We start from the raw sequence: 22,343 nt of genomic DNA, 5'->3' as shown, positions 1-22,343 counted from the left end.
ATACACACACACACACACACACACACACACACAATGCCTGAATCTTTAATGTCTGGGGAAAGTAAGTGATATTAGCACTTTACATCATACCCTTAATCTGGCTAAAATTCTACTTACTCCAACCTAGTATGGCCTCCGTGGCTTCAAAATCAACATTCTTACCACCATCATATCTACAGAGTCTCCTGTAACACCTCTGTGTTCATGTTCTACTTTGATTCCAGCTGCCTGCCTTCTTTTGTACCACTGCTTCCTCTTCCCTTCCTTCCACCTCCACTGGCTCCGTATTGCTTTCCCTTCCCCCTTTATTCTATTTTTCATCCGACACAGAAGACCTTACACACTATTTTTCAACCTCTGCACTAGAGAGCTGTGTGTGCTTGGCACACTACAGCCTGGGAACCAAATCCAGGCCACCGCCCCTCATTGTAAATAAAGTTTTATTGAAACACATGACACCCATTCATTTACCTATTATCTTTGGCTGTTTTCCTGCGACCATGACAGAGTCGAATAGTTGAGAAAGAGACCATATGGTCCACGAAGCCTAAAATATTTACTATGTGACCCTTTCCAGAAAATGTTGGCCATCCTCTGCCTTAAAGGTATAGAAGAAGGAAAGACAATATTTTTCACCATCTGTAAAGTTTTTTAAATAACCACATCTCACCAGAGAATATATGAACAATCCTTAGCAGGTCAACCTTCTATCAGTAACACAGGATGCCATTTCACAGATACTTGCTGGCTTCTTTTTTCATAAATAAGTGTTTCATAAATAAGTAAGTGTCCTATCTCCTGATCTAGTTCCAAGTTTCAGGTAGTCTAGTGTACAACTTGACTGGGTCTAACTTTCCTGGCACATAGTCTAATGCCTAATCAACATAACATTTGGTTCCACAAGTAGAATAGGCACACTGGAGAGGCTTTTGTAAAAAGAAAGAGAAGGGAGGGCATCGACCAGAGTTAACTATATACTCTGTAATAACAGTAGCGGCAAGAAAAACGCTATGCATACAGAGGCTCGCGGTATGCGATCAAATAAGAACGTCATTCCAAACTCACAAAGTCTACAAGGCAGGAGAAAGAGAGAATAGAATAAAAAAGATAATTAGCGGTTCCAGGACTCTGGTGTGTGCCTAGTGATAGAAGCAGGGATTCAAGCTCGTCAATGCAATGGAGATGACATTCACATCCTGAACAGTTACATCTAACAACAACACTGGGTTTTGTTTGTTTGTTTGTTTTTTCCTTTCCTTTGTTGTCTGGCAATCTTAGCAAAAAATGTGTAAGTTTCATAAAAGTAGTTTTGTGATAAGTAATGGAGACTATTATTTAGACATCCTTATTTTCCTCCATAGTTTCACTGGACCTGTGGGCATTCTCATTCATTCATGTTTTCTTTCTGCCACAGCCTGACACTGACACACAGACACACACGCACGCACACATGCACACGCACGCACGCACGTACATACACGTTACACTGAGAGACAAGTTACCTGGGCAGCAATCATCCTTATACAATGGTCACCATTTCACACGGAAAATCCCCACACTATGATGTCCCAAGATACATGCAACAGTTCCAGCTGTGTTCCACACCCACAGGAAGGAGAAGCAGGCACTCCATTGACAGTGCAGCAAACACACGCACTCATAATTTGAAAAGACGGGAGTGAGAAACTAGGCTTCTCTTGCTGGCAGGTTATTTAACTTAACCTACAACTCTGGAGCAGAGCCAGAACTCTCCAATGACTGCCAGCTGCTGTCACCAGAAAAGAGGGCAAATCCACCACCACCACCACCACCACCCCACACGTTAATAGTCACATCCCAATTACAGATCTAAAAAATGGATCTCTTGAATCAAATTATCAAGCTGGCTACATCCCAGTTAAGGATCTGAAAAACCGAACGCTCAAAATCAAATTACCAAGCTGGAAAACAGAGTGATTTGATCACGGGCATCTTATAAAGGCATGAGAAATCTGTGGTGTAGGTTATATCCCATAGAATGCACCCCACAAATAGATGGCTGTGACCTTGAGCTATTTAAGCAAACATAAAACCTATACCCAGAATAGAGAAATATGTTTATGAATTGTTAACAGTCCTCCACACAGAGATATTTTCTTTCCTAGGGTAAATTATTTCAGAGGATAAAGGCAGCTGCACACTGAAATTAGTTATTTAGATGTGTTTAGGCTAAAACCTGTTAAGCACATGTCCGTGACATTCTGTAGTGTCTTATCTTTACTTTGTCAAGGTTTTTAAATCCCTCTTGAGCGGGAGTACCATTTTTAGCTTGGCTAGGTCAGAATGACACTGAACAACATGAATGATGACACACAAGACAGCTATATGGACAGAGTTGTCATCAGCAAGCCAGCTGTGCTAACACCTGTAAGTCCTGCACAGCTGATCTTCAGGACCAATATCCGGAAACTAAGAATGAAGAGGAGTTCAAAGATCACAGGTCACATTCAGAGAGTCAGTAACGAGTCACTAAAAATTGCGGTTTTAGAGGCATGAAATCATAGTTCAACTTTTAAAATGCTATCGGCTTTATGAATTAAAAGCTATTCTGTGGTGTTTATATTCCTTACAAATTCACTGAAAACTAAAAATCAAAGACAACTATGTACTATTTGGGTTAACCATTTTTAAGATAAGATTATGAAATCATATTTAAAGATTTGGCAAGATAGTGTCTCCACCTGTCAGATTCTGTTTGACTCTAATCTATTCCAGAATCCACTCTAACAAAAGAAGTAATCATCCTTCTACTTCATAGGAGTCGAACCAGCTAGAAACAGGTTATAACAGGACATTTACACCCCGTAAATTTGTTGCTAGCATACCTCTCTTTCCTGGAGACATTCTTATAATCAAATCTAGGCTTTCTCCTCTAGCACTTGATTAGGCAAAATAAATACACATGCTATTTTTAGCAGTCAAATAAACAAAGGAAAATCAGCAAGACTTCCATTGAAATCTAGAGATGGCTTTAGTTTTATTTAGAGACTGGGTGATGGTAAAATTTGACTCATTCAACAAACATTCATTAAGTGCCTACTGGGTAGCAGGCGCCGTGATAGATGCTGAGCATATAAAAATTAAGGAGACAGAGTTCCATCCCTCAAGGACTTCAAACTCTCGTGGCATAATTAATCTCTCAAAATGCATTTGCTAGCCTCCCATTTATCTATAATGTCTTGTTTCTCCTATCAATTGCTACACTGCCTTCTTTCTTTGCCAGTGAGTATTACATTAATCAATCTCAAACCTTTATCTTTAGCCTGACTTTTTCCCTGCGGTCCAGACTCACATATCCTGCTGATCACTCCACATTACCTTAAACTTGGGTATTTCCAAAACAAAACGCATCATTGTCTCCCTTCTTCTCCTTACCAAAAAAAAAAAAAGCCTGCTCCTCTTTTTGTACTCCCAACATCAGTTGATCTCACTGCCCATACTGGGAGTTATCCTCCGTTGCCTTCTCATCTTCATTTGTCATTTTACTAAGTAAGTTTCACATCCTTTTCTCTGACACCACCCATCCTCACTACCCTGGTCCAAACCTTCTCCTGCTTTCACTGAGCCTAGACCCATGGCTCTTAAAACCATTTCATTACAATATCCAGTCTACAAATATGCCTTCCAGAACCCAGATTCAATAAGAAACCTGACCACATTCATCCCTAGCGTAAACCCTGGTTTACTCCCACTGCCTCCATGATAAAGATCCAAGGTCTTAGATGGGGGGAAAAAAAAACCAACGAACAAAACAAGAGTTCTGCTATGACCTGGCTTCCAAGTGCCTCATTCGGACTCATCTCTTGCATTCTCCTTGCACTCACTGCTGAACGGAGGATGTCTGGCTATTCGTGCCACCATGAACTTGCACACGCTATTCTCTCTGCTGGAATGCCTTTCCCGTCTTCCCTCACACTTCAGCCCCATCAGGGCATTCATTCTTTTCTAGGAAACCTCCAGCCAACCCGTGAGTTTTCTAGGTATGCATCATAGATGAATAACTATCTAAATGGATGTCGAACTGCATCTTACGGATCCGTGTTTACCATGGTATACTGCAATTATCTGTGTCTCTGCCTTGAGGGAAAGGACTAAGCTATATATATATACATATATATGTATGTGTGTATACATATATACATATGTATATATACATACATATGTGTATACATATATGTATATGTATATGTGTATATATACGTGTGTGTGTGTGTATATAATTTTTCGTTGTTTGTTTCCCCAAAACTGGTACAGCTCCAGAATATAATACACATTTAAAAAGCATTTGTCGAACTCAACTATTCACATTAAATATTGTGTTTTATGATGGATTAGAGGTTTTAAGTAACTTTACTATAGAAAGGAATCTAAAAGAACATCAGCAAAAATTCCTGTGGCTTCCTAGTTATTGTTTCAGTGTCATTTCAGCCCGATAAATTTACAGGGCTTATAGATGCAAGGTCTTCTAGAGCCTTCTGAGGCTTCTGGATTGTGACTTCCTGTTTTATCTTTCAGACATTTTACTGAAAAGGCAGCTAATACTTCTGAGTAAATGTTCAGAGGTACCTTTAAAGTTCATAGGCTACTGCAATCATATACAGGAAACACTGTAGTTAATCGTTCCGAACTCATAGGATTCAAGCAATCTCTGTAAGTCTCAAGAATCCAGCCATTCTGCTAACTTGACAATAATAAAAAATGACTCCAAAAAAAGTTCATTCTTCTCTACATTCCAATTTTACCTAAATTTACTTACTTTTACTCCCTGCTATAGTATAAACCAAAACATATCTCTGTTAAGCACTTGGTTATCGCCCAATAAATACTTACTTTTCTCATACCTAACCCTAAATAATTCAGATATTATCCTGTACATCCACTCATTACCTTATCCTGAACGTTATTTTAAATATAATTATGGTAGTTTCTTTTTCTCAAAATAGAAATACTTAAGCATGTTTGGAGAGCCTCTTAATGTAAAGAAGAAATCAATTCCTGAGAGTCTTTGTTATCAGTAATATTAGAAACCTACTGGTAAAGTCATTAGGAAAACAAAAGTATATGACTTTAGGGAATGATGTTAGCAAAAATGGTGGAATAAGGAATTCCAAAAACCAGTTCCTACACAAAAACAATGAATACACTGACAAAATTTGTCAGAATCAACTTTTGCAGAACTCTAGAAACTAATTGAAACTTTATAGCAACCAAGCAAAAGCTTAATCAAGAAAAAAAAACCCTGAATCTCAGTATGTAAGGAAATCTCTGTTATAAACCAGCAGAGCACGAAGTTAACAGAACAGCGATTTCAGTGGCCCTACCTGACGAAGAATACAGACTTTACACAGAGATGAAAAATAAAGCTCACAGAACACAATACTGTCATAATATTGTATGGTGACAGAGGGTGACCACTTAACATGGTGAGCACTAAGTAACGTACAGAATTGTCAAATCCCTATGTTGCGTGCCTGAACCTGATATAACATTGTCTATCAACTATGCTTCAATAATAAATATTTTCTAAAAAAAGAATACAAACTTAAAAAAATTAGTGCAGTAAAGTCACTGACCAAACAAAAACCACCACAGTAAGCAGAAACAACTAACACCAGGGATGGAAGAGAATCTGATTTCCAGAGTTGCCACATTGCACTATTCAAAATATCCACTTTTCAACAAGAAATTATGAAGTTTTCAACGAAATAAGAAAGTCTAGCCCATACACAATAAAAACAGAAACTAATGGGAACTGTCCCCGAGGAAGCCTCAACATTGGATTTATCACACGATGACTTTAAATCAATTATTTCAAATATGCTTAAAGTGCTAAGGGAAACCATGTACAAAAAAACAAAGGAAACTATAAGAACAATGTCTTCCAAAATAGAAAATACAAACACAGAGATAGAAAGTATAAAAGGGAACCAAATAGAAATTTCAGAGTTGACACATTCAAAGTGTTTAATGGGGGGGGGGGGGGGGGGAGACTATCAACCAAGAATTCTATATCCAACAAAAATACTCTTTAAAAATGAAAAAGAAATTATCCAAGATAAACAAAAGCTGAGGGTGTTCATCACCACTAGACCTGCCTTAGGAGAAACGCTAAAGGGAGTCCTTCAGCCTGAAATGAAAAAACACCAGACAGTAATTCCAATCCACATGGAGAAATAAAGAGCACTCATATAAAAAACTGCACGGGTATATATAAAAGTCAGTAATAATGTATTATTTATTTGTAACTCCTCTTTTTTTCCCATGTTATTTAAAACTACATAAAACAATAATAATAAACTATGTTGATGGGCACACAATATATAAAGCTGTAATTTGTGACATTAACAACATAAGGGGAGGATGCAGCTACATAGGGGCAAGGTTTTTATCTACTACTGAAACTAAGGTTATTAATTCAAAGTAGATTGCTAAGAATTAAGATATTAATGGTAATCTCCAAGGCCACCACTAAGAAAATAACTAAAAATATATAGCAAAACAAGAGAGAAGGAAAACAAATGTTATACTACAAAACATCTATCTATCACACAATAAAAGGGAGGAGACTAAAACAGAAATTGAGGAATATAGATATAAGACATATAGAAAAAAAGGAAAATGACAGAAGTCTTTCCATATCTCTAATCATATTAAATGTAAGTTGATTAAACTCTCCAATTAAAAGTCAAAGATTGGCAGACTGTGTTAAAAAAAAAAAAGATTAATTATAGGGGCGCCTGGGTGGCTCAGTCAGTTAAGTGACTTCAACTCAGGTCATGACCTCATGGTTTGTGAGTTCGAGCCCTGCGTCAGGCTCTGTGCTGACAAGCTTGGAGCCTGGAGCCTGCTTCGGATTCTGTGTCTCCCTCTCTCTCTGCCCCTCCCGCTCTGTCTCTGTCTCTCTCAAAAATAAAATAAAACATTAAAAAAATTTTTTTAAATGATTAATTATATGTTGTATACAAGAGGTATCTTAGATACAAAGACACAGATAAATTGAAAGTAGAAGGATATGGGTGCCTGGGTGGCTTGGGTGGCTCAGGTGGTTGAGCATCCAACTTTTGGCTTCAGTTCAGGTCATGATCTCAGTTTGTGAGATCAAGCTCCACATCAGGTTCTGTGCTGACATTGTGAAGCCTGCTTGGGATTCTCTCTCTCCTTCTCTCTCTGTTCCTCCTGTACACACACATGCATGTGCATGCTCTCTCTCTCTCTCTCAAAACAAATAAACTTTAAAAAAAAGAAATTAGAAGGATAGAAAAAAGATATTCCATGCAAACAGTAACCAAAAGAGAGCTGGAACAGCTATACTAACATATGCAACACACTTTAAGACAAAAAATGTTACAAGAGACAAAAAAAATTCTATGATAATAAAAAAATCAATCCACCAAGTAGATACAACAATTTCCAGATATATATGCACCTGACAACAGAATCTCAGTGAGATCTCAGTGAAAGCAGAGCTCACACAAAAATTTTTAGTTGCAAATACCTACGTTAAAAAAGAAGAAAGATCTCAAGTCAATAAACTCTTTTACCTGAGGGACATAGAAAGAGAAGAGCAAACTAAGCCCAAACCAAACCAAAAAAAGAAATAATAAAGAATGGTGTAGAGGTAATAGAGAATAGAAAAATAACAGAGCACATCAAGAAAACCAAATCTGATTCCTTGGCAAGGTCAACAACATCAACAAACTTTAACTAGCCTTGCCAAGAAAAAAAGATTAATTAATTACTATAATCAGGAATAAGTGTGAGGACATTACTAGTGATCTTACAGAAATAAAAAACAATACTAAGAAAATGAACAATGTCAACAAATGAGGTAACCTAGATGAACCAAACAAATTCCTGGAAACACATAAAGTACCAAAACAGACTAAAAAAGAAGCAGAAAATCTGAACACATCTATTCCAAGGAAAAAGAATGAATATGTAAGTAAAAACCTTCCAATAACAAAAATCCCAGGACTAGATAGTTTTATTGGTAAACTTTACCAAATGTTTAAAAAATTAACACCAATCCTTCTCAAACTCTCCCCCAAAAAAATTGAAGGAGAAGGGACACTTCCTAACTCATTCTATGAGGCCAGCATTACTCTGATACCAAATCCAGACAAAGATATCACCAGAAAACTATAGACCAATATCCCTTATGAACATAGATGCAAAAATCCTCAAAAATAAATACTGGCAAACCAAATCTAGCAACATATTCAAACAACTACACATGATAACCAAGTGATATTTATAACAGGAATGCAAGCATGGTTCAACATACATAAATCAATCTACGTAGTACCCAACATTAATAGAATGAAGGCTGAAAATAAAGATCATTACATTTGATGTAGAAAGAGCATTTGACAAAACCCAACAACCTTTTATAAGAAAAATTCAAAAAACTAGGAACAGAAAAGAACTTCCTCAATCTAATAAAGGACATGCTCCTAATATCATACTTAATGGTGTAAATCCAAAAGCTTTCCCCCTAAGATTAGGAAGAATGCAAAGATATCTGTTGTCATCTCACTGCTAGAACTCGAAGTCCTAAGCAGGAAATTAGGCAAAAACAAAAATAACAACAACAACAACAAATAAACAAAAAACAATAAAATCAAGGCATCCAAACCAGAAAGAATAAATATCTTTATTTGTAGATGACATGATCTTATATAGAGAAATCCTAAAGAACCCTCAAAAGGAATTATTAGAGGGGCGCCTGGGTGGCTCAGTCGGTTAAGCGTCCGACTTCAGCTCAGGTCACGATCTCACGGTCCGTGAGTTCGAGCCCCGCATCAGGCTCTGGGCTGATGGCTCAAAGCCTGGAGCCTGCTTCCGATTCTGTGTCTCCCTCTCTCTCTGCCCTTCATGCTCTGTCTCTCTCTGTCTCAAAAATAAATAAATGTTAAAAAAAATTAAAAAAAAAAAAAAAAAGAAATTATTAGAGCTAAAAAAATTCAGCCAAGTTGCAAGATACAAAAGCAGCATATAAAAATCACTCATATTTCTAAATGCTAATAATTAGGAACCAATAAATTAAGAAAATACAATAGTATAAAGAATAAAATACTTAAAAATAAATTTAAGCAAGAAGGCGAAAAACTTGTACACTGAAAACTACAAAACACTGTTGAAAATAATTAGAGAAGATCTAAATAAATGGAAAGGCATCCCATGTCATGGATTGCAAAACTTAATGTTAAGAAGGAAGTACTATCAAAATTCAAATTGTCCTCTTCGGAAATGGACAAGCTGATTCTAAAATTCATATGTAATTACAAGGAATCCTGAAAAGCCAAAACAAATCCTGAAAGAAAAACCCAAAGTTGGAAGACTCGCATTTCTTAATTTCAAAATTTACTACAAAACCACAGTGATCAAAACCGTGTGGTAGATCAATGCAACAGAATTGAGAGTCCAGAAATAAAAGAAAACATCTATAGTCAATAGATTTTCAACACAGGTACTGAGATCATTGAATGGGGGAATTAAAGGTCTTTTTAACAAATGCTGTAGGAATAACTCAAGTTTGGTCTTTGTACTACACCAGTACAAAAATTAACTCAACATGGACCAAAGCCTAAATATAAGAGTTAATAGAAAGTGTAACTCCAAAGTTTGTAGTTTAAACTCCAGAGAATTTAACACTATAAAACTCTTTGGAGAAAACATAGGGAAAAATCTTCATGATCTTGGATATGACAATGAATGTATTCTTAGATAAGAATCCAAAAACATGATCTGCAAAAGAAAAAAAATGGACTTCATCAAAATTTAAAAAACTTTTTTGGGGTGCCTGGGTGGCTCAGTCGGTTAAGTGTCTGACTTCGGCTCAGGTCATGATCTCATGGTTCGTGAGTTCAAGCCCCACATCGGGCTCTGTGCTGACAGCTCAGAGCCTGGAGCCTGCTTCGGATTCTGTGTCTCCCTCTCTCTCTGCCTCTCCCACGCTCACACTCTGACCTGTCTCTCAAAAATAAATAAACATTGAAAAAAAATTTTAAATAATAATAAAAATAAAAAACTTTTTCATCAAAGGACACTATCAAGAAAGTAAAAAGACATCCTATGGAATGGAATAAGAAGGTATAGGAGTGACTGCTTAATTTGTCTGGATTTCTTTTTGAGGTGATAAAAATATTCTGAAAACAGAGTTGTGATAATTGCACAACACTATGAATGCATTGGAAGCCACGGAATTGTACATTTTAAAATGGTTAAAATGGTTACTTTTTTTTAATTTAATACTTCTGGTTTTTTCCCAAACATCTGAGAGTTCAACTAAATAGAGAAGTGTGTGCATCAAAAATGGAAAGTTGTGATTTTGTTTTCTTTTGTTATTTTTCTTAACCCAATAACCGGAAATTAGTCCCCAAAAAGTTTCTTAATAAAAAGTTAACTTCTGGCCTACATTAAAAAGTCACAATACATACATACATATATTTACATGAAATTAAAATAAAACATCTGTTTCTTTGAAATAAGGTATATGCTTTTAAATGAAAATGACTGGCCTTCCTTATTAAATACTAGTATCAGTCCCAAATGGAATTTTAAAATTAATATCCACTCAACTGCTTTGTATAATACAGTTTCAGGATTTGAAAAGTTGAATGTAATGCATCAAGTTTAAAAAATAAGAAATATAGGGGCACCTGGGTGGCTCAATCAGTTGAGCATTGGACTCTTGATTTGGGTTCAGGTCATGATTTCACGGTTCATCTGTTCGAGCCCCACATGGGGCTCTGTGCTGCGCAGAGCCTGCTTCAGATCCTCTGTCTCCCTCTCTCTCTCTGCCCCTCACCTGCTTATGTGTACTCTCTCTCTCTCAAAAATAAATAAACGTTAAAAAAAGAGAAATATAAATAGCTACGTTATTTTGGCTATGCACAGTAAACTACTCTGAAGAGTTTGGATGCAACCACAACCATTTTAACCATGAAAGAGCCCAGACCCTCCTTTTGTACCACTCCCAGTTTCTCCAAGGTGGCAAAACGCCTCTGGACAGTCCAAAGGGGCCACAAAAATAAACTTGCAAAAGCTGGCATGAGGACAGCAGGCAACACCAGTGGGCTGGCATGAGCGATTCTCTGGGCCACTTCTTTAGCATCCTTTCATTCACACCTAAACTTCATAGAACAGAGAATTAGCCCAGCCATCAATTAGCCTTCCCTACATTTTTACTTCAAGCTTGAAAAGTAATTGATAATTTAAAAACCACTGTGTAAACAGAAATTTCCAGAGACATCAATTAAAATAATTAACTAAATCTGAAGGGGAAAAAAGCTATAAACCAAAAATAAATCTACAGCAGTTCTAGGCCAATTTTATAGATATCTTTCTTTCCATATGACACACAAAACCCAAAAGATGAACTGCAACTGAAGAAATGTATGATTATAATTGTCCTATTGCAGTCTTGATCGTATTTAAAATATGTATTTTGCCACTCTCACAATGAAAGGATAAGGTACAACATTTATGTTCCATACTGATGATGGTTTTTCTCTGATGTCAAAGTCCACTCCTCACTGTAGATGCCACCCAACATTTGTTTTCCTCTAGCTGGGAAAATGAACAAACAATTCAAGGCAACATCAACTATATAAAAAGTTATGCTATATGTATGACATGACCGATTTCTCCTTTCAAAGATTTCACCAAGTACAAAAAAAAAAATCTAACCAAAGATGTCTTTTTTTCCTACAAATCAAATTTCAGATTTCTAGCATATATGGATTTGATGTAACTATGTCTAAACTAAACTTTTTTAAATGGGGAGAGGGACAAATCACAGTTTCAAACAATACTACTTTAAAACATAGCATTCAGAATGTTAGATTTTTTTGAAAGTGCTTTGGGTGATATGAAATAATGCTAATCACTTTCAATATCTAAAAGAATACACAGGCCTAGTTTTTTCCACAAGGTTAAAGTGTATTAAGTATTAGTTTGCTAATGTTTATTTAATATCTCCTTAAAAAGATTTGTTTTGGGGTATTTTTAAGTGATTTCCAAACTATATTATATAATAAATTTAATTCCAAGAATTACTCTAAATATGATTCATTCATGAATTCCATATATCTTAAAAGTACTAGGTAATTATGTTTCCAAGAAATTGTCTATTAGACAATAACATTGATAACATAATAACATAATTAATAATAACATAAATAACATTTCTCTAATGAAAATGTTTAAATAATGAAATAATGAACACATCTTTGAATCCGGAATGTTAACAAAAAACACAGTTAATATAAGTTCTTAGTAATATCATAACATCCTTAAACGCTACTCATCATTACAAATTAAAAGCTAACTTAACACATTTTGTAAGAAGGAAAATTACAACTTGAAAAGTACTGCCAGATACATATCATTATGCCTCCTCTATGTATACATACATATGATGGTAGGTTTGAGAGCGGTAAGAGGTTAGACAGTGTGGTCAAACATTTTATCATTATGAGACATGTAAGAATCATAATGACCTCTGGTTCAGTCAGCAAAGACCACCAATAACTCAAGTGCAATTATACCAGTTTGGGGAAACCACTATTTCCATAGTTTTAGCAAGGACATAGGTAAATTCTGAAGAAAGTTATGCAATACAGCATTGTATAATACAAGTTGTTAGTCATTTGGAAGGACCTTTTTGTGAATTTATTTTCTAAGAAAGTTACAAAATTAAGTAAAGTATCTTGAGGTTAATAAAACTGATAACTAGGAAAACAATGCCATAACACAAGTTGAACAATATTGAAGAAAAATTATACTACCTTATGAAGCATATTTTCTACTGCTCTCATATGATTGGCAACACATTCTTTGTCTCTAGAAAATAAATTAAAATTAGGTATTAGTAAAACCCAAGCCTTACAACAACTGTTACACATTGTAGGATAAGTCACTATTATTGAAAAACATGGGTTGGTTATTATTGCACTCTTTCTAAAAGTGCAAAATCCAACCATATTCACTTGTATATTTCCACATTTAACCCTTACCTTTAGTTATATTTCCTGCCATAAATTAGAGGGGGGAAAAATCTTAAGGATATCCTCAAAGTGGAAAAAAAAAAAAAAAGAGTGAAAAAAGGAAGAGAAAAGAAACCATGATTACATTATTGGTTTAAAATGTGCTAGAAAAGCTAAACTTTTATTCTTTTGATTTCTAATGAAGGAGATTTTAAAAATCATTGTGGTGGAGATATATCATGAATGGCCATATTATGCAAAATAATATTTTCCTTTCTACATAGGCTCTTTGTGTTACAATGATTGCACAAAAACCCTCTTCTATGACCTTGACCAGAAACATGTAAAGTTACTAGTTTCTTCTAACAGCTCTGTAGGTTGAATTTAGCCTTAATAATGAAATAAAAAGTTTAGATGTACAGAATAGGGAATATAATCAATATTGGAAGAATATTTTTAGTGAGTGATAGTTTTATCATGGTGATGACTTCACAGTGTATACAAAAATTGAATCACTATGTTGTATACCTGAATATAATATTGAATGCCAACTACACTTCAATATAAATACAATTAAATTAAAAGTTTGGATGAAAATGCTGAAGACAAAATTTAATGGTAAATTATAAATTGAAAATGTATGAGCTCTCCAAATTTCAAATTAACTTTCTTTTGTGTTACAAGGACATGTGATCATGGTCACAGATCACAGACATTACAGAGCTTTACAATTTTCCAAAGAACTACTGGTGGGTATTCAAACCTAGCAATATTTTGATCTTATGTAAACTCATTTTTTCATTATGTGTGAGCAATTTCCCAAGCCCAATGGCAAAGCTGTAGATATCCTAGGGGGCAGATTCCCTGTTTTGTGATTTAGTTTACAGACTACATTCATATTTCACAATATTTGATGCTTAACAAGAGTCTGTCTCAAAAAAATTTTAATTTATATATATATATATATATATATATATATACACACATATATATATACACACATATGTATACACACATACATGTATATATGTGTATATATATATATATATATACACACACACACACACACACACACACATACACATATATATGTAATTACAGGAGTCCAGAATTCCAAATTCAGAAAACACCGAGTTTATTAAAATTAGATGTTTCTTTAATCCATAAATAGATTTTCTTTAAGCCATGCTGTTGTACAAAGGGATGTCTTAAAGTATTCCATGAAATTTGATTTGAGGAACAAATAAAAATACCCAAGAGAATTGTTCAATTTGAACTTCAGAGTGTATGTCAACTTGATTACCTGGTAAAAGGAAAACCACTCTCATCACATTTACATAGATGCCCACTCTAAAACAGTATGTTTTTTTCTGTTGGACATATTAGAATATACAGCTATAAAATTAAGTGACTTTTCCATGATCAGTGTGTTTTATTGCACTTAAGAAGATGCTATGATATATATGTTGATTATATATTAACATTTTTTATGGAACTATGACTTGCAATATTGGTATATTATATGCCGAGCAAAATTTGGGGGGCAATGGGCCAGAAGGGAATGGGGAATATGTGATAGAAGGAACTATGAAAAACTTCTGAATAAAGTGTATTCCATTTCATATTAATGAAATCATGGTTTCAAACATGTAACAGTACAACAGAGCCCAAAATACACATAATTAGAGGTTATATAGAACCTTATACTTTTCTGAGGTTTCTCAATAAAATATACAGTTAGCATGTTGAGTTAAGAGTTTTCTTTTTTGAGGATATATCAGAGAATTTCAAAGAGAGACAGCTGTACTTTTGTTTTCTAACACTGTATTATCCAGGGCTAAAACCCGGAGCATGAAAGTAAGAATTGATCTTTTGTCTGTTTTAAGTGATCTCCCCAAGGTCCGAATGCTCACTTGGCTGCCATGCGGAGGGCACTCTCTGCATCGTGGATGTTCTCCTCCAGTCGACGCTTGTCCTGCTCCAGCTGGGTAAGATGTCTATTGAGCTGACGCAGAGATTGATCTTTTCTTCTCAGCTCCATCTTTGCCTCGGAGAGACTCTGCAAGCAGACAGAAAACAGAGTTACTTGTCAGCCCTGATAATTAACTTCAATTTATGCCATAGGCTATTAAACAAAGAAGGATACAGACTGACTGAGAAGTAGACTTGGGTCATTACACATCAAGGTTTGACAAATTTTCTGCAAAAATTTTACATACTTACTAATTAGAAATGATAGATCCGAGAAGATTTTGAAAAATGTTTAGCTACAAAATACAACTCTATTTTATTTTTTCAAATACCGTAAGGCAAATACATCTTATTCTTACAAAAAAACATCTGATTATAAAAACCTCAAGTAGCATTTTCTTTGAATGAGGACAAAATAAAGATTTTCAGGGGAGAAAGCACATGAAACTTAGAGTCTATGTAAAACAAGAACCATCATAAGCCCAAAGTGTGTTTGTGAGCGAGGGGAAGGTGGGTTAGGACACCTACATGAGAAGGGGGAACCCAAGATTTAAAAGTACCACCACTTTACTTATAAATATATCCAGAACAGGTGACTATGGGCATCTCAGGGAACAAACAAACTGGACTCCAAAATAAAACTCCCTTACTTCCCATTAAATAACTCTCATGTCAAACATAGCCACACAAATGCAATCAACATGTTTCATCTAACAGAGAAAGTTGCAAATAATACTTGCATTCAGAATTATTTGTGTCCCATAAATATTTTCCTAGCCACAGAACTATAAAATCTGTTGATGGATATTTTGCTATTTGCTTTAATCTGAAATATTCGCGTAGCACAAAAATGTCAAGACGCAAGTGCCAAACTCCCTTTCGGGCTAAAGGTCTTAGAACCAGAACCTCACAATCTAAAGGAGTCTTTTCTAGACTTCATTCAAAATAATATAGGCATCACAGGATCCCTGAGCACTGAAACTTTGCTCATTCCTTTGCCTATGAAATTTCTAGGATATGAGCTTGTCAGTTTTTCAAGTGAATTTGCTATACAGTGAGCTAGCTAATCAATTGGTTACATGCACACAATATTTTTTCTTCTTTCTCAGAGTTTAGCCACACATGAATGTTCACAACATATATATATAATTGACAAAGCTATAATTTCATGTTTAAAATTCTTTCTACAGTATTCTCTTAAAGCATTCACAATAGATAGTACAGAACACTCAAGCTGCCTGCACGGAGCTAAAACAATTCACTCTAAATGCTATACAACGAAAGCAATCATCAGCCAAATCAGGTGTTTTAAAATGTTAAAAGTTTTTTAATTCAGTATTTCCCTTTGCAAACAGTCAAGCTGCTTCCAGACAAGTACACGTTTAAAAAATAAAAAATAAGTAAACTGGGATTACTTATTAGACATTATATTTTATTTCAGCCTTTAGTATTATCAGATCTTCAAGAACATCCCACTATAGGAAACAGTCACTGATTCAAACCAACTTTAAAAAGACAACAAAGAATAGATTTTTAAAGGCCATGCTAAACCTACGTATTTTGCACCAATGTTAAGATATTTAAAGGCATTGAAGTATTATGAGATTTCTTTATTTAAAAAAGTAAAATCCAGTTGAGTCCTGTTAAAGCCAGTATTTCTGACATCTTTCAGTTAATAAAAAATGCTGGTTTTCAGATATGAAGATAAAATTAATGACCCACTACTGGCTATGCATAAAGTTTGAATTCTTTTTCCAACAGAAATAACGGATTTGTGCCAATCCGTTCCAATGCTCTTGCTCAGTAGCTCCTAGGACTAGAGGTGTGTATCTGAGAGGGGTTTCAAGGTACTGTCTCCAGCCTTGTGCAGAGTGAAGCTCACTGGCCCAATCTGAGAGAAACCCCTGACCCTGGAAGCATTGTAAAGCCACACTTGCCTTTTCAGCCATCCTATGACATCCTTTCAAAGAAGATATATCTCACAGAATTAGAACTTCTACCATATGTCCAAATCTTCTTGTTTCCTCTGGCTTTCATTTTCCTCTCTCGGGGGAAATGGCGGGGAGCCCCCAAACTCTCCTAAAGCTCGCACTATTTCAGAATAGCTGAATTTAGCCCATTCTAAGACTGGAATTGCAGAAAACGAACACAAAGTGGTATAAACAAAGCTGCAGAGGTCACACATCCTTACTGTGAAAATGAAGAGATAATGATCAGAGCCACATAACGGAGAGAAACAGAACTCCGATTTTCAAAGAGTTGGGGTAGGTACAGTACAATGGGATCCGTATACATCATTGGTTTCTAAGGTTCATAAAGATGTGTACAGAACATCAAAGTGATTCAGTAATATGTTTTTCCCCTGATAGTCACCTTTTTTTTGTTTTTGATGACAAAATTAGAATCTTTAAAAACCTCAACACTGAGCTTTAAAGAAAGAAAAACATACTTAAGTGTGTGCGTATATAATGTACATAAAACATACGTACCTCCGCCATATACAATCTATAGCATATATTATATATTGCCTTAAAATTTTAAGTGGAGCTTTGCTTTTCTCCTGTCCAGGTTTGTCTAATTAAAACCCATGATAAACTTTCTGGACTCTAATATTTCCAACCGAACAACTGAAACCAGGAGGGTGTGCCTCTAGGCAGCAAGGCAACAATGATAAGCAGCAGGTTAGCCACTAATTTCTCAACCAGGGTAGATTGTGAAAGTGTGATGTTCTGATATCCAAGAAACTGTTCAGGAGAGAATAGGATAAATCAAGTTTAATAACTCTGCTCCTAATTGTTCCCCCAATGCTCAACTCTAATTACTTGGAGAACTCTCCTGACTGTCACCTGATATTAAGTTGTTGGAGGCTGAGCCTGGAACAGCGAGATAATCAATAAACATTTAGTGGGGAGAAGAATGAAGATCCTGTTAAGCAGTGGGAACCTGCAGCACCCAAAGCCCTTCTGCTCATGAGAAAACCTGTGGGACAGCCATAGTGATTGCAAAGCAATAATCCAAAGCGCTGTTTTTAGGCCTTGAGGCCTTTAGGCAACAGTACATTTGAGGAAAAAAGGTTAACACGGTCACCCTAATTACAGCCCACTTTCACATACTTCATATATAAGCGAAGACAAGCCAATTAGGTAGAAAGGAAGATAAGGGAAGTTTTATTTGTATACTAATTAAACCCCTGATGAAATTAAAGGAAAAACATACAGCTCTGTAATTGTGTCTGAGAAAGGTCACTTCAGGTTCAGTTATCAGAACAGCACAGCCTTGAGATATTTCACTTAATCCGCAGTACAGCCCTCATTTTGTACTCAGGTCTTAATATTTACCAAAAAAAGAAAAAAAATTCAAAGCCTGATACCGCATTTATCTTTAAACTGTGTTGCGAACAATTTTAGCCATTAGAAAGCTAATGCTAAATGTGATAACGAGAGTGTTTTAAAAAGACACACTAATATTCTGCCTGTATAAGAACTGATGGCACAAGTCTAAGTTTTCACCTTAAAGCCAAAATGTTTTAAAGCGAAACGTTTTACAACAAAATCCCAAACTGACTGTATATCCGAAGCTATTCTGCAATATGTTGACTGTATTTCTTTGGATGATGATGTCACTGCCCACCTTCATTTACGCCTCTCATAGTCCAGGGCGGGGAAAGCCAATGCTTTCACTAAGCTACTTATGAGAAGATATTTTTACATCTGGTTATGTTCCTAAGGTGATCATGAAAAGCTATTTATTGCTAATGAAAGCTGGCAAGAAAAATATAGGTGCCAAGGAAGTAGTTAAATATGGGGAAAGCTTAGGTGCAGAATACATGGTAGATGCGAATATTTAAAAGACCCTCATAATTTTTAAATGTCTCTTTTCTTATTTGAAGTGTCTGACGTTCCCATAATAAACATGTGTTACCACTGAGTAAGAGCACAAGTTATTTTTTAATGCACACATGATTTCATATTTCTAAAGCTTTAAGTGTTAATTTATTAAAGCTAACAATTTTTTTGATTGCAACTGTAAGCTAAAATGCTATTAGTGTGCACCTATGAAAATATTTTGTGCAGTGGAAATTTTTTTAATAACAGCTTTACGGAGATATAATTCACATACCACATAATTCACCTTTTTAAAGCGTACACTTCAGTGGGGTTTTGTGTATTCACAGAATTATGCAACCATCACCAGTCGAGGTCTTTTTTCAGGAGACGTTCTTTAAAAAAAACTTCTCAAAACAACATGGCTACCCACATACAGTAGCTCCTATTTTGGCAAACTTGAATTGTATGCTACACAAGGTATCCAAAGCCTATCATTTCGTTCAGTAATAGTTTCAAAAATACGAAAGTGAGAACACGAATTCCCTCAATCAGAATATTTGATTAATAAAGGTGGGATAGTACAAAAGTTAAGGTTATCTGAAAGAAGGTGCACACCTCTCCAATTAATAGTTCTGGATGTTCAGGGAATCATCCCACATAGTTCTCTCTCATGAGGGCACAGTACAGCAGTGCTTTAGACCATTAGGCCAGCTAGGAAGACCGAGCCCCGGGAGATACCGCTTTTATAGATTTTCTTTTGTCTAATGGGAAATATCTATGGATCCACATTCCTACAGACTAAAAGCTAATGGCTTATTCAATTTGGTATAAAAGTCAGTCATACAAAATGAAAGGCAAGACAACAACGCAAGTGTTATAAAGAATGAAGCTACATTTCCTAGGTCGGGGGAAAAAACATCTATAGCACATTTTTTAAAACTTTACTGCTGTTATGACCATAATTCATGAATAAACATTCCTAGATTGTGATAAATTGAGTAAAACATCTCAGGGCACTAAAACTAACATTGGGAAAGGAAACAGCACTGTCTTCAGCCTTACTCTAATAGTGTGACAACTAGAAAATTATATTAATCAAGAAGTGAGGAGCTGCTGGGTAGATCACACAAGGCAGGCTGCCACAGAAAGTATAAAGTTAAAGTGATACAACCACCAAGCTTACAACTGGGCACACAAGTCAGGGATGAAATTAGAGGACTCCATATTTTATAATAAAGCATGAAAGTCTGTGAGATACGCAAGCAGACAATTTACAATAAATATAAGATAGTAAAAGATGCTGGTATGGTAAAATTAATACATGGATAAATTCCAGTTCTTAGTGTTCTATATTTTAGATGGATAGTTTGAATGAAAAGTTCCGCAATTTTAAGTTGTCTTCCTTAGGAGCGCTATCTTTTATTGTTTTCTAATAAAAGTCTTATGCAGAATGTAATTGACATATTCGTAAGCTGGAGCTGCAGATGAAGTAACTCACCCACTTTTGGGGTTGAATAAATGACAGTCTGGTTAACACTCACACACGTCTAGTAAAACAATAGATGCGAAAGTGTCCTATAAACCAAAAAAGTCTACATAAATTTAATATGCATAATTAATGCAACACTTAACACTTCTCCATGTAGTGTCATTGCATGGCCTTCTTTAAATCCCAACCTATATGCGGCAACTTTTGAGTCTCCATATTATTTCACATCATATATATATATATATACACACACACACACACACACACACACACATATAAACATATACAATTTTTTAATAACTATTTCTATGACACTTGAAAAAATAAAAGGAAATTAACAAACTAAATGTAAAATAGCTTACTTTTACAAATAGGCCATATGGTTGATGATTATTAAAAAAAACCGGAGCAAATGAAGCAATGAAACTTCACCTTTAAAATTTCAAAGTACGCTGTAAGATTTTGTTGTGTAATGGCTCACGGTTATTGGTACCACATTCTCACATATTCCTTTGTAAATGTCCTCTTACATTCCATCAGTTTATAAAAGGAAAAAGTTAATCCTTCCCAGTAAACGAACTGAAATTGATCAATAGTAAAATATAATGGAAAGAAAAGGAACCTCATAAAAGTGTTCAAAGTATATTGAATGCTGTTTGTTCTAAACCTCACATATGCACTACAACATTCTTGTAGACTAAAAGTGTTAGATGATAATAAGATATAGTGGGAGAGAAATAGCTGAAACACATTTTAAATGACAAAAAAAAAAGGAGGATAATAAAGAGAATCATGACAGCGCTCTCAACTGGAAAATACACTCTGAAAAGGACAGAACAAACCAGCGGTAGCTAGATTTATTGTGACACATGGCATGTAAGCAGTAATGTGGCAGTAATGTTTTCTCAGAGTAGAAAACAAACTGCATTTAGCTGCACTACAGACCTTACGAAACAGACACCGGCTGCAGGGGACAACCACCATACTGTTGCTGTAATAAAAATCAGCTTATGCAGCTTCCAAGTCCCCTCTGAGAATCCCTAAGAAATACGAGGGGATGGAACACACATAGGTTCTTCTGTTGGACCTTACCAGCTACAGACTACCCAGCAGGTCCCAGAAGCTTTACACAGATGATAATCTTAGCCATGTGAAGGTCCAGGAAGTTGCTGAATTCCCTGGCAATATTTTAAGTGAGGCAAGCTATGAATTAGGTGGTAGAAAAGTATCATTTAGAATTAGATGCTGTTTTCAAATCGCTTGAGAATTACCTAAAACTACTGTCTAAGAAGAATTTGAAAAAAATATGAATAATTCATAAAGGGCTTCATATAGTTGGGTTGCTGACATTTAAATAAAAAGAAATTATTGTTGGAAGAATTTTTCAATTGTAAGAATTCTTTTTGTGATATAATTGAATAATATGTTAAGTAATCCTATACAATAATTAAAATACCCTCATATTAATATTTTCATTGTGATACAGAATTCAGATTACTCTCTTGAATATGCTATATATTAAATAAAACTAATGAAAGTAAATCAAATATCAGCTGAGTAAAAATTAATTATTTAAGAGAATCTGAAGGTCAAATTTAAATTAGAAAAATAAACTTGGGTTCTTTTAGACATAAATGTAAATACAACAAAGTCCAAGGTTTTTCTTAAAAGTTTATTCATGGGATGAATTTTTGTGTATTAAGTGTTCTACCACTGATTTCTATCTTAATTTTAGAGGTATTATCACAGGGGGGAAAGTTCTGAACAGCAAACCTTTACTAACATTGACTATCTGGAGCATTCTACCTTTGTATGAGGGCACTAGGCCTGTTCTTGAATAATGTCTGTCAGACTAAATGTTGAATAAATGTTTGTGATTATTCCCCAAGTCCTGGAAGCCGGGGGGGGGGGGCAGGGGGGGACATAGCTTGAGTGACAACTGAACCATATGATTGTCATCATACAAGCATCTCACAGTTACATTGATTCATTTTTCATAGTCCAATGAGATGGTTCACATTATCATTC

General features: G+C 35.3%; 1 protein-coding gene across 8 annotated transcripts in view; it reads right to left on the bottom strand.

Annotated features, from left to right (window-relative positions):
• CCDC171 (coiled-coil domain containing 171) overlaps window positions 1–22,343 on the bottom strand; it is a 318,123-nt gene that overhangs the window by 88,536 nt on the left and 207,244 nt on the right. For all 8 annotated transcript variants that reach the window (XM_049634852.1, XM_049634832.1, XM_049634824.1 and 5 more), the window contains 2 exons: window positions 14,942–15,087; window positions 12,831–12,885 (listed from right to left, as the gene is read on the bottom strand). In XM_049634852.1, coding sequence (XP_049490809.1) covers window positions 12,831–12,885; window positions 14,942–15,087 — 201 coding nt within the window. The remainder of the gene's footprint in view (window positions 1–12,830; window positions 12,886–14,941; window positions 15,088–22,343) is intronic.

This window comes from Panthera uncia, chromosome D4 (genome assembly GCF_023721935.1).
Source record: "Panthera uncia isolate 11264 chromosome D4, Puncia_PCG_1.0, whole genome shotgun sequence".
Taxonomy (NCBI): domain Eukaryota; kingdom Metazoa; phylum Chordata; class Mammalia; order Carnivora; family Felidae; genus Panthera; species Panthera uncia.
The sequence above is the reverse complement of the archived record's forward strand: the minus strand, read 5'-3'. Positions and strand labels throughout refer to the sequence as shown.